At 40.4% G+C, this 27,482-nt stretch overlaps 2 protein-coding genes across 5 annotated transcripts in view; both read right to left on the bottom strand.

Annotated features, from left to right (window-relative positions):
* grb14 (growth factor receptor-bound protein 14) overlaps positions 1-6,030 on the bottom strand; it is a 30,862-nt gene extending 24,832 nt beyond the window's left edge. The window contains exons 1-2 of one of the 3 annotated variants that reach the window (XM_056389694.1): positions 5,879-6,030; positions 1,111-1,325 (exon numbers count right to left, since the gene is read on the bottom strand). In XM_056389694.1, coding sequence (XP_056245669.1) covers positions 1,111-1,298 — 188 coding nt within the window. In that variant the 5' untranslated portion in view covers positions 1,299-1,325; positions 5,879-6,030. Of the gene's footprint in view, positions 1-1,110; positions 1,417-1,743; positions 1,962-5,878 lie in introns of those variants that run through there. The other 2 variants (XM_056389696.1, XM_056389695.1) reach the window with 2 other exon arrangements.
* Positions 6,031-6,171: 141 nt separating this feature from the next.
* Positions 6,172-27,404, bottom strand: cobll1b (cordon-bleu WH2 repeat protein-like 1b). 2 transcript variants are annotated; one of them, XM_056389392.1, is made up of 14 exons: positions 27,210-27,404; positions 26,900-26,980; positions 14,937-15,125; positions 13,777-13,981; positions 13,443-13,668; positions 13,233-13,277; positions 13,045-13,139; positions 12,627-12,863; positions 12,354-12,483; positions 10,157-10,379; positions 9,970-10,058; positions 8,397-9,802; positions 6,806-6,949; positions 6,172-6,718 (listed from the first exon to the last, which is right to left on the bottom strand). In XM_056389392.1, the coding sequence occupies exons 1-13, from the start codon at positions 27,248-27,250 to the stop codon at positions 6,842-6,844; spliced, it is 3,075 nt and encodes a 1,024-aa protein (XP_056245367.1). In that variant the 5' UTR covers positions 27,251-27,404; the 3' UTR covers positions 6,172-6,718; positions 6,806-6,841. The 2 variants fall into 2 exon arrangements, with proteins under 2 accessions (XP_056245367.1, XP_056245368.1); XM_056389393.1 differs by lacking the exons at positions 26,900-26,980; positions 27,210-27,404 and adding an exon at positions 20,425-20,586.
* Between the last annotated feature and the right edge of the window lie 78 nt (positions 27,405-27,482).

Genomic DNA, 27,482 nt, shown 5'->3' with positions numbered 1-27,482 from the left:
TTACTAAGCATGTCAGACTGAATTGGCCCCCAAGAGTCATTATACACTGTGACATTGCAACTATGTATTAGACCGATTTCACAACTTGTACATTAGAGAGCTGTTACAACACAATGCTGGTTCTGCTTCTGTCCTATGCACAGGAATGAGGAGTATAAATGGAGCGAGTGATAAACAAACTGACAGATCTGACAGAAACACAAGGCTGTCTCTGCTTGGACCCCTTGTGCTCTCAACTACCAGACGACACGCCCCAATCGCCAACAGCTTTTTGATAAGATGGCAGATAATGCGCGTGTTAGCCGCCCCTGACTTCACCACTATAAGATACAGCAGTTGCTAACAGACACAGACAGCGCTTGAACTGCTGGCTGGAGGAAAGTAAGCCATACTACAATCAAAAATCTAATCATCAATATGTAAAGGAATTATTTTATCATAGTCACAAAATATTATGATACTGTCACCTTTTACAACCACTTAGGGATTCATCATTGCAATCTGTGCGTTTGGCACTACGCAGTAGAAATGGTCCATGTTTTGTTCTTTATTTATTAAAACACATTTAGCATGTCACTGTAATCTTCTCATGCTTAAATCAGTCAGACAAAAATTACATACACAGATCATTCATAACGCAACATCCCATTACCATCATGATATGGTAAGAAAGACTGGCATTTCAGCACACTTGCACATGAGAGGGCCTTAGTCTCTGAGAGGTGCTGTTCTCTGACTGACACTTTCTTTACTGCTCTGTAAAAACAACAGTTACTGGGTTACTAATTATCTCCCACAAACTAACAGGTGCTTGATTTGATTCCAGGTCTTTAACCGCACTGTTGAAATAATACATTACATTTCATTGACAGCTGCATGCGGACCGAGCCAATTGTGTTTACAGGTACAAAGTCTACACTACAGCTTTCAAATAGACCTCTGTGTCTCGCTCCTGCAAATACAAAGAGTGTACTATTCTTCTGCAGGGTAGCTGACATTGTAAAGTGTAGAGTAGAAAATGCTACTTTGAGTTTTAGTGTAACTGAAATTTTTAATCCTATAAACAGACTGGCGTCGTTCATGGCAAGTTTAAAGAAAAATGAGTCATACCTGTTTCCCTTGCAGAGCGTAGTCCTGCTCTTCTGGGCATTTGGTGTTAGTAAAGGAGCTCGCAAAGGGATGAGGGCTGGGCTGGGAAAGCCACTCACATTACCCTTGCCACTCTGAAAAATCTCTACTTTATCTCCGAGGCTTCCAGAAGTGTGTATTTCCTCCAGTGTGTTATTCATATCACTCATGTGGGCCAGCTAAATCCAAGGCATCATCTGGAGCAGAGAGAAGAGACAAGCTGTTGGACTGGAGTGTGTGCAGAGCACAGTTAGAGCAAGCAGGCTGGCGGGGCTCCTCTGCTCACAGCTCAGCAGAGCAACACACACACACACGCAGACACACACACACACACAAGTCTCTCTGGCTCATCTGCTGCCCACGAGGTTGGCCCAGTGGGGCAAAACGATCCCTCCTACCCAAACATGATCCACCACAATAAAGATATTTTTAACGCAATGACTCCCAAAACAGTTATCCTTGCTCTGACACAGTAGCATATTAATAATCTACTAATTTGTTCAACCTTGTCAAGTGTTGTCTTAATATTGCTGCTTTCATTTCCTTCCCTTTGTTTTTGATATAGTTCCCTTTGCAACCTGGAAACCAGGAATTGTACACACAAAGCACACTTACACAAAAGGGGATGTCTTTAGCTCAGTAATGAGTCCGGGAGGGCCGCCAGTACTATAAAACCAACTGTTCTTTTGTCATGGACTTCGCACAGGGATCCAAATTGCACTTTAAACTTAGTAGACTGTAGAAGGCATGTGGTTGTACAGAGTAGCCAGCCCAACAGATTGGTTGTGTTGTGGGCTGTGTCATTCAGTGACAGGCTCCATGTGGGGGATGGTTGGGATGATAACATCTTTCTGAAAGGTAATGTGTAACAGAGTCTGACAGGCTATTGGAGATACAGAGTAACAGACAGCATAGGGTTAAAGCAATATCTCACTACATTAACAGAAGAAACAGAAGACAAGGAGAATTTGATTACTTTGGTAAATATGACAAGCTGGGGCAGTGGTCAAAACCAAGTTACTTTTACTTTCAAATGGAAGAAATACAGAATAAGGAACCTGTGCAAGAAAAGTTTGAAACTGGGAAATCTCTTGCTTTGAGATGGAAATCAGTCTCGTCTGTATGACCTGTGTCTTTCTATCTCCATTAATCCACACTCCTTGACATGTACCTACCAAAGCATCTGTCACAATAACAGAGCTCCACAAAGCTGGATAACTTTTTACCTAAGCTCTATTATACGCACTTAAAAAGCCTAACGTGAACGTGGAGAAAGAACAGGTCACCAGAGAAATCAGATGTTAAATGTGCCAGTGCTGCTATAGATTAAACAAGCAGAGTTAATATCAGTGTGTTGAGGGTGATTTTGGTGAGGAGAGAGCAGTAGGAGATGGGAGGTAGACAAACGGCCGAGGTCCTACACTGGATTGATACAAGGACAAGAAACCCCAGGCAGCATGAGGGCCAGAAATAACTCATAGCCTGGAACACATTCTTTTGGTATCAGTCAATGCAAATGCTAATTACATTGGTGTAGGATGAATGCCAAATCTATTTTAGGGAGTTAATAACAGTGTCTCACATTACTCTAAGATACAGTTTTACTTTCATTATTTTGTACTGCAATGCATTTTGGTTTTACAGACACTTTACTTTCAGTACAGAAGCAACACAATGGTCATAAATGTGCTAATTAATTATCAATTTACATAATTTTATCTTTAACTGATGGGCAGATGAAGTTTTAATATAATTCATTAAATTATTTCAAAGGCTTTTTAAATATCTTTTTTCATCAGGAATTCCACCATATTGGAAGTGTGCTGCATTAAATGACTGGAGTAGTTTCGCTCCCATTTCTTAAGCACCAAAAATGACATTATGGACACGGATTAATTGGTCTAATGAGGCACTGGTTGTTGCCATTGTCCCTTACCAGCTCCGCTGTCAGTGCCACAGCACCATGAGTGCTTTCACTTAATTTGCAGGCCTATTAGTGGTAAAGAAAGCACTTGCACTGCTGCTCTGCAATACAGTTCAGATTTAAACAGTGGAGCAAACAGAGGTGGCACCTCATCCATGCTTAATCGCTCTACTCCAGTGTAGGGGTCACCTCTTCATTTTTGCTACTGCCAACCTGCAGGCCACCACTCGGCAGCGCATCGACAAGAAAATGGGGGAAATGGGACCTTCTTTCACTTTGCTATCCAGTTGGCAATGGTGACCAACAACCTGAGGCTATTGGGCATGTCCCTGTCAATGCTATAACAACAGGTAAGACTTCTGTGTCAGCTAAGAAGTTAAATCTGACAGAGAGAAACAACTTCTGTTCTGTGATAGGCTACGTTATGCCTCGTGTTGCATAACTGTCCCCCAACACAAGGAAATTGAAGAGCACCATCACTATTAGGATCAGCATTTTCAATGTTTTAAAGAAGTAAGTAATACTAAATACATCTACCAGCTTTGAGGAGAAAACACAACGCACAACTTCCACTCAGAGAGCAGCACAAGGACTTTGCTACAGCCTATGGATTCACAATGGATTCACCTGCTCTATCATGGCTCCCTGTCAATGCATGATGCTAATCCTACCTGTCCATCAAAGTCTACAGTATCCTGTTACCAACTTCTCTCTCTTTCTGAGGATGTTCTAAATCCACAATGAAGGACTTGGTCATTGCAGGGGTCAACCAAGAATGTGCGCATCCCCTCCCCATGACTTGATGAGCCTGACTGTTGATAAAGGTTGCATGGCTGACAGGGGCATCTTGCAGTATTCTCAGACTATTCTGGTCTTTCTGGACTGCTTAACTAGAACAGAAGCATCTCAGCTGCAGGTAGAACCACCCTGGACAGCTCCTCAGTACAACAAAGTACTCACAGGCATGTCAGGTGATGGCTTGACCTCTTATTCTGTGCATACTTATACTGTTGAGTTACTTTGCTGTAACTGCTTTTGATGTTTGCTGTTGTACTGTTGATTGTAAAGCAGCAACTAATGATTATTTTCATTGTTGATCTGTTTTGTTTTGTCCAACCAACAGCCCAAATCCAAAGATATTTAGTTTGCTGTCATACAAGACGAAGAAAAGAATCAAATGCTTACAGTTTAGAAGCTACTGGTGTTCCAGTGTTTGGGATTTTTTGATTAAAAAATTATTTGAGAGATAAGTTATTGGTCTTTGATTGACAAATTCATTAACTGTCTAACCATTTTAGCACTTTTAGCACTTCAGCTAAGTGGGTTAAAAATCCTCTGTTGTTCCACCAACTGATCTGAGTACCTGTCAAAACAGAACATCAGGTGTTAAAGTCAAGGTAAAGCTGTCCAGCTCAGCTTGATGCACTCATCTAGCCATCTACTGAAATGGAAAGGTTACTACATTTGTGTACTGTGTGGGTCGGCTTATGTGGAATGCACAGAGTGAGGCATAGCAGCTGTTGGAAAGTACAGGGAGAGGGCGGTTGGTTAACACTTGTGCAGCAGAAGCGTCTTTACAAAATCTATGTTAGCCTATTTAAAATTTGAGACACTAGGGATCATGCCATTTGTCACCACTTGGAAGAATAACTATTTGTGTATTCTGGGTAAGCCTCATTGCTGCTACTAGCTGCCATTTCTCACTTGAATTCAATGCTTCATTTCATGTTATAAAAACTGGAGAGGCAAGGACAAAATTATACTGTTTTCCAACAAGCTGTCCTATTTTTGAAATGTTGACAATCTATTGTGAAACAGTATCAATGTGTCTTTGCTCCTGGCAGAAGAGGGTTTTGAGAGCTCCTTAGTTTTGATGCAGGCTTGTTAGTGACATTACATCTCATATTGAAAAGCAAACATATCTCTTGTCAGTGACAGTCAATGACTGCCTAATGTCACTATCCTCTTCTCACTGAGGTACTGAAGGAGCACAGAATACCCTCTTGAAAAGAAAAAGTACTTTGGATTTTATGGGATGTTCAGTCAGTGCCACTTTTCATCCATGTTCAACTGTGAGTAATGAGGAACTAATATAACTAAATGTACTGTAAGTAATAAAAAAGTAGGGATGTCGTGATCCAGTCACAAAACATAATTCTAAGAAGTGATATGTTATAATATTTAACATGTAATATATTTTATTCATTTGAATGAAATTTAACGTTGAACCTAAAACGTCGACGAGTTTTACTAATAAACACCAACGGCATCGACGGGCATGACGCTGTTATATTTTTCTAGCATAAAGATTTCATGGTACTAGAAATTATGAACTACAGTTAAACTATGGTCTGATTATATAGGCTTTAATTTTGAAAGATAAATGCTTGGTGTTAGCCTCTACGTTTTGGGGAGGCTTGCCTATCAGTAACCCTTATTTAGAAATGGAAAAGGGGGAAAGTTAGATCTCATTTGTGTTTTTAAAGACGTTAACTTTTCAACTACCATACATATCAAAGTCAGGGGAAGCTTAGTCACTATCCCGGTGTCTAACTACGCTACTTTAGACATTAACGACCTTCCGGCTCTGACGTTAGCAAGAACTCTTCGAAGTCGGCGACATACCTTCATCTTCTTTCAATTAATATGACTTTCAATTCAATACGTAAAACACGAAGGTAAACGTTCAATAACAGAAAAAAAACCCCAGAGATTTCACGGTAGCACACGCCTTCCTGCTCCTTCTACACCAGCCGGACCACCTACTCGATAATACTCGTTTGAAATGATAGACCCGACATGGCCTATTTGTACAGCTGTTCTTACCTTATGCCTCTTTAAGTGGAGTTTCCAGTTCAAACTCTTCATATCGCTGCTCCAGAGAGGAAAGAGACTCACTGTTCGCACGTGCAGCACAGGTGCTCTACTGTAACATGCTTTAATTGCGTCACAAACTGTGATCACGTTTTACCTGTTGAGAACAACAGGTATTCAACGGGGTCCGATTTCAGCTGTTTATGCAGTGTGTGTGTGTGTGTGTGTGTGTGTGTGTGTGTCAGTGTGTGTTTGTGTGTCAGTGTGTGCACCGACTGAGGGCAATGACAATAATAAAGACAACAGAAATGATAAACGCTTTATTCATAACAACTCAGTTTGACAAGAACAACAGGTGTGCTGTACACATCAGTGTATTTCTGCATAAAGCTTAATCAAAACTCTGTAATACTTAAATATAGATTTGATGCATAATCTAAGGAGCATTTAAGTACCATAGGTCAGACCTGCCCTGTCCTAAACATCCAGTATTATTTAGATACATTTTCTGAATAAACCCAATAATATTACAACTCTGGAAATCAGTGGAATAATTTATAGAATTGTTATCATTTAATGTTCTTGTTCACTCACAACAGTAACGCATTAAATGCAAGATAATCGTCACACAAAAGTAAAAGCGAAGCATTCAAATATGCAGGTCAGTCAGGAATATTACTTAATGACATGTGACACATAAACCAAAATACAGCAATTATTAATTATCAACATACATCATTTTATGTACACTGTTGGAGACTACCAAAAGAGGTAAAACATAAGACGGTTGCTGCTTCTGTGCCGTGGGATGAAGGGTTCTGGAGAACTCAAAGTATACAGGATAAGCTCCTCCTGGAAGAAAAAGAAAACACAATATTTCATGCATGTTGGGCAGAGATTTATATAATATCATACGGAAATGCATGGGATTTTGCTTACAGTAGATGATAGATTGTCAGAAGAATGAAGACACTGCTATGGACTGCTCTCTCCTTCCATTTGAGCACTAAAAGTTGGTGGTTCACACTCAACTCCCTGCAGAATGGAGCCTTTGTCACTCTCCACCTCTCTGTTCTCACCATCCTGTGATGTTAAAAAAAAGAGACACAATGAATGTAGTCACTGAAGGCTTACCGTGCCAGAAAACAAAGACACAAAAAGAAAACATGGCTGCACTCTCTTTTTCTTTTTTACACCTATTTCAAGAGCCAATAAAAAACGTATCGGGCCCAACAAAGATAGATGCAGAATGTCTACAGGTCAAGATGTGACCCAAACACACAGCTAAAGGGACTTTGCATTATATCATGGCTCAGCATTTCTCCCCATTTGTTTGGACTATGTGAACTATTTCCTGACCTGCACACATTATGAAAAATTCTTGGACAACCCACATTGTCAGCTTTGCACTTGAGAATGTTGTGTTTTTTCACAGTGATAACTTTATATCCAAGATATTTTTTAGATTGGTTGTAGATTGTTGATCTGCAAGGCATGCACTATTTGGTATTCATGTCTTTAGAGAACAAATGTCAAATACTAATGCACAGAGAGTTCAACAATGAAGGACTGTAGCTCAACACTCAGTCCAGGTACTCTGGATACAGAATCTACTTTGAACATCAACAATGTCAAATATCAATTAATTAATAATATCTAATCAGGGTATCTGATAAATCCTTCATCTTAACCCACAAAATCATGGAAGCCTATTTAATAGTTTTCTTCTAAAAAAAATCTAATTCTATATTGTTTTGTATATAGAATTTTGGATAATATATATATATATATATATAATGTAGTCTACAGTCACAACTTCAAATTATTCTGGCCATCCCTAAAGCTCAGATAGCAAATAGAAATAATGAAAAATGGTGGCTGAATTGTTGTTCAGTTATTCATTGCCAGTGGACTGTGCTCCTCATCTCCTCTTTGTTTCAAATGCCAACCCTCTGTTTCTCTTTTATTATTCTTTTTTATTATTATTAAACAAATTGATGCACCATAACCTTCTTGATCCTTAACTTCAAATAAACTAAAGAGGATAAAAATTCAAATAAAAATTGAAAGCCCAACGCTATTACCCTCAAACGGCTGGGGGACACAGACGGGAGTTTATATTTAACCCTGGGATGATTCAAGTCAGTGGGTCGCAGGAACTATTACAAAGTATTTTGCTATTTATATAATGTTCATGACAGTCAATAATCACCAGTGGTCACAGCGTAAATGGCTGAGACAGCACCAAAAAGAAGCAGCAGAGCAGCTGCAAAAGTGGTTTGAGGTTAAAACAAACTGAAGTGGTGGTGAGATAAGTCACACTCTTGTCCTGTGTAACTCTTTTAACCAAAAAAGTGCTTTAATCAGCAGTGCAGAGTGCTCTTCTACTCAAGCATTAATATATCAGTGTGTGAGTTAAAGTATTAAAAAAGCTATGACCAGCAACAGAGGTTGTGTGAGTAGAAAATAGACATTTGCTGCTTTCATCTTCATCTAGATATTCAAACGTGAGCCTGCTTTCAGAACTCACCTTGAGCTTAGACGATCCTTTTGACTCTGCTATTGGTGGGCGTCTTGTAATGGGAGAAAACGTCGGTGAAACAGGCGAGCTGGGTGACTTTGGACCATGGGATAAGGACTGGCTCCTTTTCACAGCAGAGGACACTGCCTGGGCAAAGCGGGACGGGGTTGCGGGAGAATAGGGCCTAGGGGCTGCAAAGCTTCTTAATTTTTCCAAGCTTAACCCCACACTTTGCTCTTTACACGGCAAACTGCTTTGCCTGGTCATTCGCATGATGGCTACATCCTTGTCATCTCCTTTGGGGCTCAGCTGGACGTTAGCGGCCCCTGTTGTCTCCTCCTGACACTGCACAGGAGGTGGAGGAGGCGGGGGTGGTAACATTGCTCTCTCTGCACTTCCCTGAGCCTCCCTCTGGCCAGAGCCAGGACTGGCACTAAGACTTTTCTCTGCTGCTGAAGTTACGTAATACCCAGGTGATTTTTTGTGCTGTGCCAAGCGGAAAGAACCAGGCTTAGGTTTAGTTGCGGGTGGAATCTTCGTCTCCTTGACCTCTGCTGGTGAACTTGCTTGAGATGCCCCATTAGCAGAGGGTGAGATCATGTCATCTGCTTTAAGTAAACTTGTCGGTGATGAGGAATGAGGAGATTCAGGTATACTTCCGTTAACAGTGTCTTGGGTAGTAGCAGTGCTAGTCAGTAAGTCTTCCCTGGGTACAGAAGAGTGCAGCTCTCTTTTTTCCTCTGAAACTTCTGTCTGTCCCCTCGCTGCTGTGCTCTCCTCTAACTGAAGAGAACCGATGTCAAGTCCCTCTTCTGGAGCTGCAGGAGGCGCCTCCAGTGTCAAAGCGACTTCAAAATATCTCAGTTTCTCCAGAGATTTCTGAGGCACAATAGTATACGTTGTCATCCCCACCTTGGGGATGTAGTCCCTTGTCAGCTCGTTGGAAGGCTTGGGCTTTGGCTCAGAGTCTGTGGCATAAATAGTCTTAGTTGTGGCAGGGGCACTTGGTGTTGAGGTCTCTGAGGTGTGGGATAAGGCATCTTTTTCGAGGTCAGGTGGGTCCAGCACGTCCGTCAAAGTGGCCGTATCCTTCTTCTCCCCTGACTCAAGGGCAGGCACATTAGCTGCGGAGGGAAACTTGCCCATGTGTTGTTGTTGTTGAGGAGGCACAGGAAGCGGTGTGAAATCTGTTTGCACTTGAGCATCCTCTCCAATGGGGCGTGATGTGCTGATGGCCACTGGGTTCACCAACCTGTCAGTCTGCTCCCAGAGGGTTTCAGTGTTTGCCTGAACAGAGGCCTGTGCTTCTGCACCCTGCGTTACCGGCTGAGGGAGGCTGCTGGGTGCAGTGCTGCAATCTTCAACTTCACAGATTGGCTGTTGGCTTACATTTTCAACTTGACACGGACCACCATCTATACATGAAAGAAAAACATTTTTCATGTTAGACATTCTCTGAGAAGCAGAAAGACATTGACCTAGCATATTAAGGGGAAATTTATGACACATACTCGTAGGCATCTTTGCAACATGTCTGCAGAAAGAGAATGTAAATAACACTTCAATCCAAGAGCAAACCCACTTGTATCTGCCTGTTCAGATGAGTCTGTGCCAGCAACTGTCCTCACATCACTGAGAGTTGCAGAATCATTCCCTGTGCTCTGCAGTTGACTGTGAAAAAAAATCATGCAAACATAAAGAATTAAAAGTATTGCTAATGCTGCTGAAAAACACGGCTCAGCCTTGAGGAGTCTTACTAGAGTTCGTACTTGCCATCTGAGGACAGATCACGAGACTGATCTTCCCCACTGCCCTCCACTGACGTTGTGCTCAGTATCTCTGTGTCTGGGGACGGGGAATGCAATGAAACATCAGCTGACATGTTGAGGCTGCTGTCCTCTCCCTGGGTATCACTAGCAGTTGCAGACATTACAGAAAGAGTTGTCTCCTCCTGCTCCATAATCTCCTCCAGTGTGTTAGCAGCTGAACCCCCTGTAAAACATCATCATGAAGGAAAATCAGTAAAAACATAATTCACATTTACACAAGTGAAGTGTTGCTAAATGATCACTGGGGTATCCCACATCAAATTGATCTCTTTTGGCAAGGGCATATATTATATATAATCTATAAACAACTGCTAACGTGATCAAAGATTCAAAAGTCCTTCAACTGTTTTAAGTCATGGTATATGTTTCGTTTTAGTTATGTTACTTTCCCACCTTAAGCATGATAAACTAAGCGTGCCACATATTTATCTCATGGGTTTAAGCGTTCACCCTTGTTCCTCTGATGAACGAATTCCCCGTAATAATCTTTTGCATCTCATTCCCTCGTCTGGTTCTTAATTTAGCACTTCAAGGAAATGCATCACAGAGGAGCAGAGAGCAAAAGGAATTTCAAGGCTACTTAAACAAAACTCACTGTTCTCAGCCTCTGATCTCTGTATCTACTGAGCCACACTGCATTCTTAGGGAAAAAGCAGAGGAAGTGATCTTTCTCTGTGAACTAAGTGTTTAAAAAAAAAAATCAATGGGAGGACGGAAGCGGTGGTGTATACACAAACCAAGAGTCATAAAATCTCTATATGACTACACTTTCTGTTAATGAGGTCGGGGAGATATGCCGCTGGTTAACAAAGGAGTTGAGAGATCTTCTGATGAAACAACACAGAATATCTACAAACATGTAAAGAATACAAGAAAACGACAGACATAGAGGTGTGAGGGGTTAGAGTTATACAAAAAAAAGGATGTTTTTGGGATATACAGAACACCGGTTCTTGTAATGTCTAATCACTATACACTTGATGGAGTGAATTAAATTTAGTAAATGATGCTCAAGGCCACTGGCAAAGGGCAACTTCCCCCAGACACCTTGTCCTGGTAAAAATGTGGATCTGTGCTGTTGTATTTTTTATTAATATATAAAAAAAGGTGCTAATTTCATTGTGTCAGGGTGGCTTCAGGGTGGATCAGAGGAAATAAAACCACAACTAGTTGCATGGCTTGATACCATCCACAGAAAGTGAGAAAATATGATTTTTTTATTATTATTTTTTTTTTTTTTTTCGACTGGCTATGTTGTTGATGAACCTTAGTTAAAAATAATTGGGAATTTTTCATGTTTTTTTTTCTTAAATTGCCATGCACACAGGATGGGTAGAGTTTCCCTCACAGGACAATACAATACAATACAGTGAGGGTCCGATGTGTCTACACAATCACAGGAAAGTTCATTATATCCAACAGTAATTTGGAATGTAGCATTAACCAGCTTCTCAGAAACTGTATGTTAAACATACGTTAGATTGTGCTTTGGATTTTTAGACATTTCACAGATATCTGAATAAACAAGATTTGATTTCTAATTAGATAAAGAGGGTGTTTGTGTTGAACAAAAGGAGAGACTAAATACCAAAAAGTAGAAGTAGTAGTAGTCTGAAGTAAGTCAACACAGGTAGATGAAAAAAAGGTGGAGAGTAATCAGTGACCAGAAAAACAGGCAAAGCCTAGGTGTTGAAAACTAAATGACTGACAAGGGCAGCACAGAGAACATGCTGGCAGAACCAGTGCAGCGTACACTCACAGATGAAGCAGAGCCTACAGCGTTAAACATAAATCATATTTAGATTAATAATTGCTCCAAGTTCCCATGATCATGTCTCCTTACAGGACTACATTAAGTGCTTAAAATGAAGCACAGCTCAATAGCGACCACTAGGAGGCACAAGAGTCAAATCAAATAACAAGTTGTAGAATCAGGCTGCAAAGTTTGAAAAAGACCTGTCTTTGTCTTTGAGGCCAAAGTACACATGGCCAAACATCACACATCAAGCAATATTTTATATTCCACGCAGAAGTTTCAAGAATTTAAATGTTTACTAGAAAATTACCCCAGAAACCAACTGAGCGAGTCTTTCACGAAACACTAATAAACAGACACAACTATAAAACAAAGACAAACCTTGCAAGTTTTCATCCAGAGGAACCGTTTCTTGGACAACAGCACTAGGGGATGTGGGGGGTGGGGGAGCCTTGCGCTTGGTTCTTTTCAGTGAAGACTCTGCTGAGGACCCACGACTTAAACCAGCCATCTGCGTACCAAGACGTAATGAGGTTACATTATCAGGGGGACCTAAACATAGAAATCTTACGACTTTCATTCTACCATTATAGCCAGGTGTTCAGCGCTGTGCTGAGATGTCAGGGCTTCCTTCTCAAGATCCAGTCCACTCACCTGGTCACTGTCCAGCTGGGCGCCAGGTTCAGAGTTGAGTCTCCTGCGAGCGCTGAGGTCCGAGGAGCAGCTCTGAGACACAAGGATTGGGGGCTGGGGTGCACGTCTCTTCTTTGGCACATCGGTGGGGATGGTGGGAGAGCTGAGCGGAGACACATTTGTGCTAGGTAAGGCCATGCTGAGTGGTCGAGGCTTGCTCACGAGCACTGGAGAAGCTGGGGCACTGGCCGTCGATGCCTTTAAAGAGCAAACAACCAATCAGAACATGATAAGAGGACTGTTCCCAAACAACACAGTGCAAGTTAACCAATGGCCAACCAAAGTAAACAAACCTCCCTCTGAATGTTTAAAGTTTCTTGCTAATACAGCCGGATCTTTGCATAATCAGTGCATCAAAAAAAAAAATATATTGCATTACCTGCTCAGAGTTTTTCTTGCTTTTTCTAAACTTGCTGAAGAGGCCTTTGTTTTCTTTCTCCTTCTGATTTTTATCTTTGCCAGGCGTGACTGTCCCTGGGAGAAGAACAAAAAACATTGTAAGATATCATTAGTCAGATATAAGATAAGCCTGTTGATATCAATCATACAGTTTACAAACAGAAGTACCTGCATGACTTGGCGAGGCTGGACAAACAGGAGAAGCAGATTGTCCTGCAGAGCCAACGGGCATGAGATTCAGTGCAGAACAAATGGTAAATACAACAATAACACACAACAAGTGAGCTAATGAGGTACAGTATGACAAACTGGATGGTCAGTATGTTAAACCACAAACTCCTATGTCACAATATGATCTTTTAATACATTAGGACTTACCTTTTGTGTCTCTTGCATAAACCTCCCTTATTGCATAATCATTAAGACAATTGGACAAGTCCAAAGGGGTCAGTGATTGGACATCTTTCAATAAAACTGTAGTCTCCGTGTCAAATTCACATTTCTCACATATTGCTGGTAAGAGTTCAGCCAAGGGAACTCTGGGATTGACTCGTAGTATCGTTTTCTGGGTCTTTCTGTAGTTTATCACCATCCGAACAGTTGCCTGGAGAATATAAAATGTGCCACTTTTACCTGGTTAACTCAACAAAAAAAGAGCAAAACGTGGTGTTTACTGTAAGTGGCAGCATAGCGTCCAATGTGTTTAACGTACCTCAGGCATTTGAGGACTTGCCTTCTTATTTTTATCTTCCCCTTTAGGTTTAAGTATAATCTTCTCCGCATCTAAAGTTCCTATGAGAGCATTGGGCTTGAGTTTGATGTTGTTCCTGTTGGCGGTGACCAGCTCTAAGGTGTGGCTCGATGGGTTCAGGTGATACGTCGCACAAAGCGTCACTAATAGATCCATAAGGGGTTTGCTGAAAGACATGGAGGAAAAAACAGGGAAGAGGTACAGTGAAATTTGGTTAAGGGCCAGTTGCACAATGCAAAATAAAAACGATTTTGAAATCACTTTTGATGGCTCACTAAAAATTGGGTTAGTCTTTACAAATGTAAAGAAACTGTGCAGAATGTGTGGAAACAATACAAAGCAAAGTAACAGTAAGTTACAACACCAACAGTAGCCGCAAGAAATTTTCCTGACACTGATAATACAGTTGAAATGTAATGCCTTAAACTTAATCGTCAAAATAAAGCTTTAACTCTGTTGTGCAGGCACTTAGAGCAGGTTTAGAGGGAGAACAGACGGTAAAGAATCCAGTGCTTAATCCTTTCATACTGGCTCGGTCTCAGTCATTTCTTAAGAGACCATGTTGCCAAAGACACCTATGAAAGAATGTTTGTAAACTGTGTGCATTGTGAGAGAGATAATGATATCTTAAGTAAACTCTGTTGATGGAAAGTCCAAGAGTGAGTTGATTCACAGAAGGACACACAGACCTTGTTCTTAAGAGCACTTTCAAGAGTAAGTGTTGAGAAGAATGATTTGTTTGTGTCTTTAATGCAATGCAGTGTCCAATTAGAGCATGAAAAGTTGATAATAAATAAATATTAATAATTAATCTCACTCATGTCTCTTGATGGGAGAACAGAATAAAAGAAATGCAATTCACTTTACACATATTAACTGAAACCACAAATGCAGGCTCCACCTATCTGACTCAATCTGCCTGGAGCTGCACTTTATGTGATGACGTCATTCTAATGATGTGGTGTTTAAATGTATTTATTCAAAGGCTCAGTTTGAACAAACAGTGTTTTCCCTTAATTTGCACACATAAGCATCATGTATAAAATATTCAAGTGTATTCATTTAAACTGCACAAATCATGACTGTGAGATAATGATTTAGATTCAGTGATCTGACTGTACCTGCCATGGACCGTGGTCATCTTTTCTACTCCACCAGGCAAAACCACAACCAGAGAGAGGTCTTTATCAATAAGGTTCTCTTTCTGGTCCATGGTTAAATGAGGGTTTCCTGGGTACCACTGAGAGAAACCTGGAGAATCCAGCTTCTTTAGTCCTGGCGGAGATGGTGCCTTGCTTTTGGTCGACACCCTGTATTTGAACAAATGAACACTTTGATGACTGGGCATGGTTTTCCACTCATGTGCATGTGTGTTAATTTTCAAAAAAGAAAAAACGTCATTAAAGTGGCTTCTGCTATCTCAGACAATAACCTGATTGAAAATCAAAGTGCAGCAGACAGCATGAAAGGAATCCTTTTTTTTTTCCTCAGGTTTTAGAAAGCAGTGAAGCTATTACATGAAAGAGCTCAAGTCCACTTTGCAAACAAGTCACAAGACAACCGAGTGGACAGATTTACTCATTGAGCCTGAAGAAATGGCTGTGAATGGACAGACATGTGAGAGAGACGGATAATAAGATGCAAGACAGATACTTCAGTAACTGCACGCGCTGTGTTTTATAGTGTAAGTTGTGGTAAAAATGGTTTTACAGTGAAGTGCAGTTATATTCAACATCCCATGCATCACTGAACATCACTTGGTACAGCTAGGTTGTTTTTTTTCCCCAGTGAAACTATGACAAACGCATTTCAGTTTTGAAGTACACTTCTGAGTGTTTGTGTAGGCTCGACATTCCTGTAAACTGTGTCAATAAAGTGTGGGAGAGAGCAGTAGCTGTCATGTGAGAGTTACGAACTAACCAGGTATTCCACAACAACAACAAAAAAAATAAAAAATCCCAAGCCAATAATTTTCATGTACTGTTCCAATGATTTCATTGGTCCCAAGCTTTTCTATCAGCTGGCCACCTGGTAAACAGTAATACACAGTAAACCGTTCTCATAAATCTTCCTGAGAAGCGGGACCGCTGTCTGTAAACAATCATTATAATGTTTAGAGATTAGCTGTAACCTGTTTTGTTTTGTGTTAACACACACTTGAAAAGCTGCAGATGTTAAGATGAGAAAAAAAAAAAAAAAAAAAAAGTAAACAAAAGATCACATCAACTCAGCAAAGGTCACACTATTGCACTGCAATACCAGTCAGCCAAGGTATCCATTGCTTAAGACACACTGAAGTGTCACTTCATTTAGTCAGCATTAACATTGATAAAATAAATAAATAATTGCAGTCCCAGTGCCCTGAATTATAGCCTGTGAAGTCTCACGTGGGGGCACTGCTGATTCAAACAGAGGAATCTGAGCAATGTGAGGTCTCAGGCTCCAGCGAGGCACGTCTAGCAGAGGATTATTAGTCTTGCTATGGGGGGTTGTCCTTAAACACTATGACTATCACATGTATGAAAACACACACAGACACAAACACACGTAACTGTGTTTACCATAGCCTGTAGATATGTTAATCATGAAGCCAGAACAGAGTATTTGCAATACTGTATATCATACATGTTATCAAATGTTAAATTGCATGAGCACAACCCCACTAGCTACAGTGTACAGTTTACATTGTTGTCTCAGTTATGGTTGTTGAAATGGTATTTTCAAAGAGTAGCCACTCTGCCTCGATCAGTCTGAAAAATGTCATTTTAACACGGTTGTGTAAACTGGAACCATTATGCTAATAATTAACCTGTTAGAGCTTGGATATATACTGTACTACCAATACAACTGTTACACTCTCCTAGAAATGTTCTGATACAGCTTTAACAGTGACTGTTTCTGGTCTTGAAGGGGAAGTTTGCCAGTTTAGATATTACTCATTTACTTGTCATGTGGACTTGTTGCTACATACCATATTTATAAATCCTTCTGGAGCAGAGTGTGCTTTGAAAAATCAAAAGAGAACAATGAGAACTCACACAAACATGTTCTAACTTGGAGTTAAGAGTTTGAGAGAAGTGAGAGTTCAGGACACCAGCTGAACCCACAGACTCAGTAAGCTATAGCATGTTATTGCTAAGGTAGCTACTGCTAAGACTCAAATTTAGTCAAATTCTCCAGTGAGACTTATTACTTCTCTGATAAAATGAAATATGCCACAATGTAAGAAGGAGGGAACAAGTGACGATCAATTACAGAGATATTCCTGACAGCGTCAGCCATATCTATAAATGTCAGAGAGATTTGTTTTCATGCATTGTTGTCTGCTGGTCCTCAAGGAATTGCTTGACAGTCTCCGAAATCCATGCACGTGTCTAAGCCATGAGTGCTTTTTTAACTGATCAGAGGTCAGCCAGACTACAGGCTGTGCAGAGGAAGATACTCAATAATTTGAGATATTGCAAGCGGAGCTGAGGCGGCAAAAGAACAACAAACAAGCAGTAAGCAGTAATACGTAATTCATTAGTTTGCGTCCTTCCTAACTTCTTTGTAAACACCAGTTTCAAACTGCAACGTATGGCTGATCTGGATGACTGAAACTATGAGTAAATACCTCTATCTGCCCGTCATCATTTCCACTGAATAACCCGAACAAAACCTGTTCCAGTGAGGTGCTGGATTGCACGTTCTGGCACATATTGTGTTTTTTTAATTTTATTTAGCTACCTATTCTTTTGAGAAAAGGATTATCAATCAAAGATTTACTCCCACAGTTTTGTTGACATTTTGGAGCTGGTGGTGAGTTATGAGATGAGATATAAACTGTTACAATGATTAGATTAAAAAAAAAATTTAAGAAAACATTTTGATCACTAACGGTTTGGACGTTAGCTTGACAAATCAATGCAGTTTGTTGATGATTGACATTACTTTTTTTTTTCCAAAATCTAAAACTTACTAAACATGCTCATGCTCCCAAGAGGATCTCTGTCCATTATGGTCATAAGTGAACTTTACTTTAGTCTCACCTATAATTTGTATTCAGACTGATACTGTGAATACATTTTCTCTATACTTGCAGTGTTGGCATGAACATTGGCCACTGTCCATCTTTGCAAACTTATATTCAAAGATTGCTGTTTGTGTTTTTCCTCTGTATGTAATCTTGTGATCTCTAATTGTGTTTATGTTTAATCTGAATGGCATTATTTCAATATTTGCTTTTTATATTCATTCTCCCTATTTGATGAAATATACTGATATTGCCACACAACAAAATTTCCACTTCACATGGAACTACATGATCAAACAGGCTGATTTACATACAGTCTACATAGCTGTAACACAGGGATGCAAAGCAGGGTGGTAGTTCCATCCTGACTCCCTACGTTTAATTTTTATCCCCATGGTGGCCCGAAAAACAACTAAACTGATAGTATGTTGTTAATTTTATCCAACAATATCATAAAGTATTATGGGATATAACTGTACCACTGTAATTGTGACACTGCCACCTCTAGGGACGAGCAGCAGCGCTTTAGACGTTTATGTCTTAGGAATAACGTTGATATGTTGAAATAGTTTAGAAGGATGTAGAAAAGTAAAGGAGGGAGAGTGATAAATAACAATATACAGATCCGACTCATGGATCTGAATCATGGCAATGAATGCCACAAATTCCCCGCACGTTTCAACAGACAGAGTAAAACAGACATTTACCCTGTGGTCTCTACTGGGTACAAAGTCCCAATTTCATGGCTCTGGCTGTTTATTTGGCAACAGGTTTATAATCCTTTAGCACTGTGTCTAAACTATTTCTTTTTCCACACATTTTACAAATGCTCTACAACTAGGCCTTGTAAATAGATTTATTTAATTGATACAGTTATTATGTGATTTACAGTGGAGAAAAAAAACAAAAAAACATCATGTGATATTCCACTTTGAATGGCCCAAACATAAACAATGAATAAATTAACATGGAAAAATAATACCCATACCCCAAGTTCAGGGTCAGTCCAGTTTATACAGCTGTGTCATCAGTGATTTTATCAAGACACCTCGAGCAGGTGACAGACACGGACACACAGGCTGGTTTGTTTTTGCCGTCCAGGCCCGTGTTTTTTCAGAAGCCCAGGATGTGTTGCTGAATGAGGGGAGACGTGTTGAAGCTTGACTGTGCTGATGCTTCATTCACTGGGTTTCCCTGGGAGGTCTGACACTCACAAACAAGCCCATTCAATACCAGAGGACATGCCTGACAGACCTGATCACAGCCGACCAGGAAATAACAGGCCTGTTGTCATTGTGCCACTTGTTGTTGATTTTTTCATCATACAACAATCTTGTGAACTCCAGTAGCGCAAACAAACAGGCACTGTGATAACTAAATACTGCACGCTATGATGGTTTGCTATGATTGGTGTCACAGCAGCCATCCACTGACTTGTGATCTGAATACGTGCAACAGTTTAAACAGATGTCTGCTGCTACATAACTTGAGACAGGTGAGAAAAGGCTGAGAGTCTTCAAAAGATGAAATATGCCTGGTTAAGCTTTAGCTATATCACTTCTGACAAACCTCAAAATGATAAAAGAAAAAAGAAAAAGGCCGGCAAAATACCCAGATGCTACTTCTTGTGTAAAAATGCTTCAAATACTTCGGTGCTTATGTATAAAAAGAAATAAAGAATGACAGAGACAGGACAGGGGAGAGAAAGAGTCTGAAGAATGGTGGAAATACCTGTCCTTTGCTATAAGTCATCAAAAATGAAAAAAAAAAAAAAAAATGTAATATCAGCATGAGTCAACCAGCTGAACAAAAGAATATCAAAATTCCCTACAATCCATTACAGTTTGTTCCAGCTGGCACGACTTTTACCAGAAACATTTCACTCACTTCTACATGTTTCCTCCGACCAATCAATGAAATTCTCCTCAGGCAATTCCTGGATCAAATGCAACAATGATCGAGCGGGAGCAGCCCAGAGAAGAAACCAAACCAAAGCACTGGTAGAAACGTAACTTTCCTTTGAGACTCCGAGAAGGTCGAGGATTAGCAGAAATGCCTACTGTGGTATGCTAGCAGCTGCTGAGTAGCAGGAGGGCCCCTGGGGGATTCATGTACATACTGTGTTTGTGTAAAGAAATAAACAAGCTTTCAAAAAAAAATTAAAAAAAAAAGAGTCCTTCTGCTCAGTTACACTTTTAGACAACACCCTAATTATTTTAAGACACAAGAGTAACAATTCAATGCTCCAGTGACCACAACACTGCCAGAGCTCTACAAACAGTAGTTTACTAGCTTAGCTGTACAGTCATGTGTACAGGCTCAAACATGCCAGAGAGCAGCAGGTCCAACACACCCTCCTCCTCAAGTCAAAACACATAGACGGTTAACAGTCTGAATGAAAAAAAAAAACTAAAAACATAGTAACACAAACATAATTCAAGGTCCTGTCCGGCACTTTCAGAGGAAGTCAGTGACAGCACTGCTGTGCTGTAAAGATAATACTATAGCCATAACAATGAGAACCACAAATTTGGAGAGCAGGTGTGACAGACCTGCTTTTCCTCTCACTCTGCCAACATTTCATTCCACGCTCTTACCTCTTTGTCTACGGTCGTCTCCGCTCAAATAATTTCCATTCTGCTGTGTATGTCCCATGAGTAGTCAGACAGACTAAACTCTATCAGTATAGCTTGAAAGGGCCCACCTTAATGCCACGCCCAAGATGTGACATCAGAAATCTGTCTCCTCTACCCAAGTCCTGTCGGGCCCCAGAGCACAGTGTGCGTCGGTAGCACTCCCCCCGCGGTCATGAGCAGAAAGGTAAGCAGCTTTTTGCCTCCCTGTGCAGACATGAACCTGTGGGTGGGGCTACAGTGGAGCAACAAAGCGCTGCAACACACCGCAAACACACCGCGGGCTCACAATGGCAACTGGAATAAAGACTAGAGTAAATATGCTGAATTATCATGATGTGTTTTCATCAGGAATTAGCTTTAATTCTACTCATGCTTGTGCTGATGTGATTATCAGAGTTGGAGTGACTTTTATCTCCATTACAGCCTTGGATTCCTCCCCACTCCCTAATTTAATCAGGTAGTTCTCCTGTGTTTGCTTTTCATTATGAAAAACATTGCCAACTTAAAAACCACACCTTACTTTTACAGAAATGACTCACTCCAAAATCATGTTAGAGGACTTGTCGGTTGAGCGTAACGACAATGATAGTGATGCTGGCAAACCAAGGCGTAAAAAAAACAAAAAAAATACATAATTTCCTTATAGTAAGTAGTTTGTCCAACTTTGAAAAATAAAACTATAAAGCTACGACTAAAACAATATTCGAAAGTCAACACAGATACTCATGAAACCAGTGAGGTACTATTATTAATTAAAGCTGTGAAAAGAGGCTGTCAGCACCTTGCACTTAACAGATCCAGACAAGGAAGTGCTGCCTCTGGATTTTTTTTCTGTTTTCATTGTTACTTTAATCAACAGATGAAAATCAAAAGAGCATTCAGTCTAAAATGGGCAACTCTATCATTTCCTGATGAGCTGAGGAACATTTACTGTACATATGAATGACTTATTTTTAGCTATATAAATATATATACATTGATGGTTGTAGGTATGGATACAAACTTTAGATTCTTCCACTGAATAAACTCTTTTATCCCCATTTCCTTTCGTTTGGTCTATTAGATTAAAGCAATAAAGTTTCATACTTATTGTCCTGAACCATATAACCTTAATTATGAATATTGTTTTCTGTATAGCTTTGGCTTGGTGTAGGAAACTGTACACCGTCTGGTACGGAAGCAATGAATCTGACCTTCCGTTATTAAATAAGTGCAGACTGCCAGTTTTTTATCAGCAGCCCTACACTTTCACTCAAGAAAGTGCGTCCCATTCTACAAACACCATCAGATGATAAGGAAGTTATGTTAGTGAGATGTTAGGGTGTAGAAGCAGGCAGGGTGCAGGGGTGGAGTTAAGGAGTTAGACTGAAAAAAAAAAAAAAGGGGGGGGGGGGGGGTCCCTGAGGAAAGACAAAACACAGGGCCAGAGCCACAGCTGGTAATTTGGTGAGAGGTCACTCAGAGTAAACTCTTTTTAAAGCGGGTCTGGAAAGATCATTAGCACTATCATAAGCAGTGTGGGATGGAAAGAGATGAGGGAGAAAAAGAGCAGAGGGACCCTATGAGAACTTCCCACTTCCTATGTGTATTGTTTATTATTGCAGGCAAAACAAAAACTTTTTCCCACAGCTTTTTCCAGCACAGGCCTGGTTAAACGCAAACTCCCTGTGCGTCCTTAACACCATTATCTAGGACCGATCTAGTGATATTATTAGCTTCTCCTTCCAGTATGTAATATCTGTTTTTCCACCTCATTTTCACTTAGTGTTACAAATCTCTGTGGTGCTCATTCTTGCACTATGTAATACAGGGCCTAATACTAGAGCAGAGCCGGAGTAAGCTAGCAGGCCACTATGTCTGCCAGTCAGTTAGGTAGTGAGATTTAAGATAACAGGGGCTGATCACTCAGTTCTCCATACAACTACCCATATCAGTTCATGAACTGGGGTCTGCTATGGTACATTACCCTCATCTTATCTCAGAGCAGCTCAAATATTTTTAGTTTAAAACATTGCACCGAAACAAACACTGGTTTTGCAAGGATAAAAAAAAAAAAAAAAAAGTGGTCTTTGAATTCAATAAACTTGGAAGAAATGGTTTGGGTTTCGCACACTTTCTTTCCCAGATACTCGTAATAGTCCTTTATAGTCTGAATAACATAAGAAAAGATAAGGTAATTATCCCTCTAACCTCTAAATTTATGTGTTTTTTGTTTTTTTAAGTGAGACGAACATTTAGCTAAAATAATAAGCCCCTCCTCCTTTGAGTCATAATTACAACTGTCACACTGTGTCCTTTCATCTGAAACAATGCAGCATTGTCTACGGTGGGGCATCTTTCAAAAGCACACCAGCATGCTCTCCCTCTTTTGCAGATCACATGAACTGAGGTTTCTAAAGTGTGTATGCACACAGCGATTCCGTGCTAAAACAGGCACACGCAGTGTCTTATTTCACTGCTAATAGTGTAAACAGAATATTCAGTGTTGCACAAACCTTGAGACCTTGAGATCTGGAACACAGAAAGAAAATTCCACATTTTATCTTAATGTCAGCAGGGTTACACCCACTGCTCACATGCAATCTCAGGGCAGGAACAACATAACCATCCTGCTCTTTCAAAGTCATGGTCGGAGGAGGAGCTTTTGCACCTTTTCCTTCTAAGACTTCAGTTTCAACAAAAAGCAGCACCTTGGACATAGACATAGAGGCGTCGGAAATATTAGAAACAAAGTGACCGGATCTTTGGTACAAAGTTGCTCTGCTTCCTTCACTTTACTAATGCTTCCTGTCAGTGTGAATGTGCTCACTGAAACTGCTGGCTGCTGTTTGTTTGTGTCATGCTGTGGTCCATTAGCCCGCTAGACTGTATGAAAGAAGATTACGATCTTGAGGGTTCGCTATATCACTTCATCACCACAGGAATGAGTGCTACGTTAGCCATGTGCACCAACATCTGGGCGGATACAACAGTATGAACATACACACTCAGATAGAGCCATCTAGTGAACCATTTCAAGGTGTGCAATTTCCCATTTCACCCCCACCATTTATTGTCCTAATGCTGGTTAACCCTCTGAGGTCTGAGGGCATTTTCTGGATTTCTACATTATTTCTTATATTCACCTTTTAAAATGGTATTTGCATATAAGATAATACCCAAGTTTTTTATATCACAATTTTCACAACAATATCAGCTCTTTCTATAATGAAGCCCCTCAATGTGCAAAGAGGTGATGTGGCCCAAATGCTGAAAACTTGAGGCCTAGTTTTTGAAATTCTTCAAACATTATGTGAAAACAAACCTTTACTGTTGTGGATTAATTGTTTTGGGGCTTCAAATGGGTTTACCAAAGACTATAGGTTCAAAAAAAGTAGTGCAATTAGAGTAAAATAGTAAAATAGTAGATAAATGGATAATAAATGACTAAAATGAAATTTTGTAATATCAGAGAGTCGTATCTGTCACTATACTTTAACCAAATTTTAGAGGCTATGAGTCACGTATGATCTCGCAAGAATATGTAATGGAAAGTGGACAGTCTAAAGATTCTAACAACATTCAAACCATATTTCTACACTGTACTAAGATATACAAAGATATTAATAGGAACATCCATCGACCTCAGAGGGTTAAAGCTTGGCTTCATGATTTGTCATTGGTTGGATAATTGCTAGACAGCTTATCAAGGTCTTGTTAAACAGACCTATAGTAGACTCTGCCAATGCCAGACAGGACTGGCTGGGCCGTTTCTACACATACATTATCTCATCTAAACAAGACAAACACTGATAGTAAAGGTCAAGCAAATCAAGGCAATTTGTTCTTTTGTCCCATGAAATGTTTGAATGTTATTGGAGATAAATAAAAGTTCCTATTGAGAGCGCACAAAGGACTTATTCATGTTAGGTCGTATTACGGAGGCAGAAGAGTGGGAGGCATCCAACTGTTATGCCCTGGAAGACAGAAACAAAGAGGGGCCAAGGCTTCCATTCTATTTAGCCGGTGTACGGGCGGGATCCATGAGGCAAAATCTATCCAAATAGGCTGCTGTGCACAACATCACTATTATATAAATACGTAATCATAATGTCTACTTAAGAGATAAAAAGAAGAATTTGCCATAACAGCCGACAAACTGTGTTTCATTGTGTTCATAACTGTCCAGTGAGAATCTTCACTGGTATTTACGGTCAATGCGTTGGCTTCAGAGTGGTAACAAAGACAACCCATTCTTCCCTGTCTCCTGGTTCTTAGCCATTTTGTCTGTTTTAGCCCTGTGAGGCAGAAAACACCCAAACGTCCCAGTATTCAAAGACGCATCAGTTCATTAGGAGGGCGAGATTGCTGGGCCTTAATGCTGATTTTCCCATTTGCTTTATTGCATCTAGTGGGTGGATATCTTTGAATGACATCCTTTATCTTGCTTTTTGAACCACAGATGATCTGTGTGGGCTTTCTGAGGGCAGCATGCTGGAGACCAAATTATATAGTTTCCTGAATGAAGACAGTCTTGTTGTCTCTGAGCATAGTTTCTATGAGAAAATACTGTAACATGCTTCAGTCCAATCAAGACCCTGTGATTTTTCTATCTTGACTTCACACACTGTGTTTTGACTCCACGTGCCCATCTCCTTCATCTGTCTCAATCTGACCAGCCACGATTTTCATCTGTAGACTCATGTGAGCAGCTGTGCCCTTGGACTGCCTGCATGTCGGGAAACAGCTGTGGGGATTCACAATACCTTAACTAATTCCACATTCTGCCCTGAGGAAAGCCAGCCATGTGAGATCATGGTTTAAGGTGTGTCCAATTAGCAGGGCTCCAAACTCCAAGCAGCGCACTGTTAGAGTAGATAGGAGTGGATGATTATACGTCTTAAACATGCACCATCATAAACAAAAAAAAAAAGTTTGCTGAAATTAGTTTTTATCTGCTCCCCCCCAATAAAAAAAAAATAAAGCAAGAAAGAAACCATGCTCAGTAATGTTGTTAAGACTACGTTAAATAATATACTATATGTGTTAAGTAGTGCACAGGCAGCATCAGCAGTTAAAGAGCAGCCCGCGCAGACTGATTCTGGCAGGGTCAGTATTTGGATAGCTAATGCAGCGTAGCTTTGGGGGTCATATGAAATCTTCACATATGACTGCATTTGAAAAAGTGAGAAGCAGCAGGTCTATTGGCCTCCAAATATAAGAAGCCACAAATAAGACAGAGAACATGTGTCCTCGCCCACACCCCAGCAGCTTATGGAAGAGTGTGGTTTACTTTTCCAAATTATAGTCAAACCACAGAGAGATTTAGATAGTCTGCTGCTCCTCATTGCCAAGGAGCGTGGCTGTGCTCCCAGATTACAAAATACTTATGAAATATGAACACAAGTCACACCAAGAGGGTGATTTTTTTTTCTTGGTAAAGTGCATATGATGTGCTTGAATGCTATTTTTACAAAAGGGAAATTACAGTATGCAGGGCAGGACTGGAAACTTAGTTAGCATGGAATACTGGATTGGAAACTATCACATGTTCAAATTCTCACCTCTAATTTAAATCTCAAAAACTCAGCAGATCGCCACTGAATGCCAAAGGAGTGAGTAGAGACTCTGTGAAGAAGAAAAAAAAAAAGCTCTGGAAACTCACTCCCCTTTTTTTTAATGATTCCAACCACTGGAATACCGGCAGCTGACATCATCTCTAAGACCCTGAACCAAAACTGATGGGAAATTCCATCATGTCATATATTCACAGCTCATTTTTATTGTGATTTTCTCTGACTTTTGGACATGACAAATCAGTATTTTATAGAATATCAGTTTCCATCCTGTGCAGTGAACGCATGATTTCCACAAGAAAAAGGCTCATCAGGCTCATCGCAGAGACACAGGAGGTAGAATGTTTTGCCTGCAAAATACTTCCCATGACCTCTACATATGGTCAAGGCAATTTCTCAGTAAAACTCTGAGAGCAGGAAATGAGGAGAGTTCAAAGGTTGAGGCGTCTGCAACAACTGCGACTTCGCTGAGATGTACTGAGTGAAAGGAATGTTAGTTGAAAGTTGGGTATGCAGATGCATTATTCTACAAAGGTGGCTTTATGCTCATGCTTTAACAGTTTGGTCAGAAAAACAGCTGGTTCCCTGCTTCCAACTGTTGTTGTCAGCCACTCAAAGGCAGAGGAACTTGATTTTTCTGGCTTTTTATTTGTGCACAATGAAATAAACACTTTCATTCTATTTCTTATACTTGATCGTTATCATTTTCTTTTCCAAACAATACTACCAGGGCCATAACTAAATCATGTTTACTATTTAACAGCAAAGAAGGGCTAGTAGACATACATGATCCCATTAGGTCTTATTGATTTTTCTCTCAGTAACAAATAATATACACAGAGATGACAGCTGGGAATCCAAATGACAGTTAGGCTACATACCTCAGACCTGAGCTCCGTGGATGGGGCTGGGATCCATGATCATCCATGACTAAGCTCAGTGGTTTAACAATATCCCTCGGACTAGTCAAATACAAAAAAAAAGCACAGTTCATTTTTTAGTAGCAGTTCACATGTTGTAAAGGCTTAGTCTGACCTGCTGCCTCCAAGTGATGCAAACGCGCAAATACTGAAATATGGGCGAATCCCACATGAGGTCATCGGTCGTTCAGTCATATGAATCGTTTTTTTCCCGTATTTTCACCAGAAACATGGTGTAAGATTTTTTTAGTATTGACTAATCACACCTTACCATGAATGCAGCTGGTTTTCAAAGCCGTTGTCAACTTCCATCAGTCTTCAAAAAGGGAACGTTGGCTGGATGCACAGATGTTGTTTGGATAAATCATCCATAATTCCGCTGAAAATTCCGTGTTTCGCGCCGTTAACGCAACACCTTCTCTCTAGTTTGTTTACTCCTCCTGTCTTTGAACTCAACATTCGAACATATCTAAACCGTCCCCGTCCCCCCACCCCCCCAACACCGAGCAAAACTCTGCCAACTTCTCTCCTACACCCCGCACAG

Source organism: Seriola aureovittata, chromosome 11 (assembly GCF_021018895.1).
Source record: "Seriola aureovittata isolate HTS-2021-v1 ecotype China chromosome 11, ASM2101889v1, whole genome shotgun sequence".
Classification (NCBI taxonomy): domain Eukaryota; kingdom Metazoa; phylum Chordata; class Actinopteri; order Carangiformes; family Carangidae; genus Seriola; species Seriola aureovittata.
The sequence above is the reverse complement of the archived record's forward strand: the minus strand, read 5'-3'. Positions and strand labels throughout refer to the sequence as shown.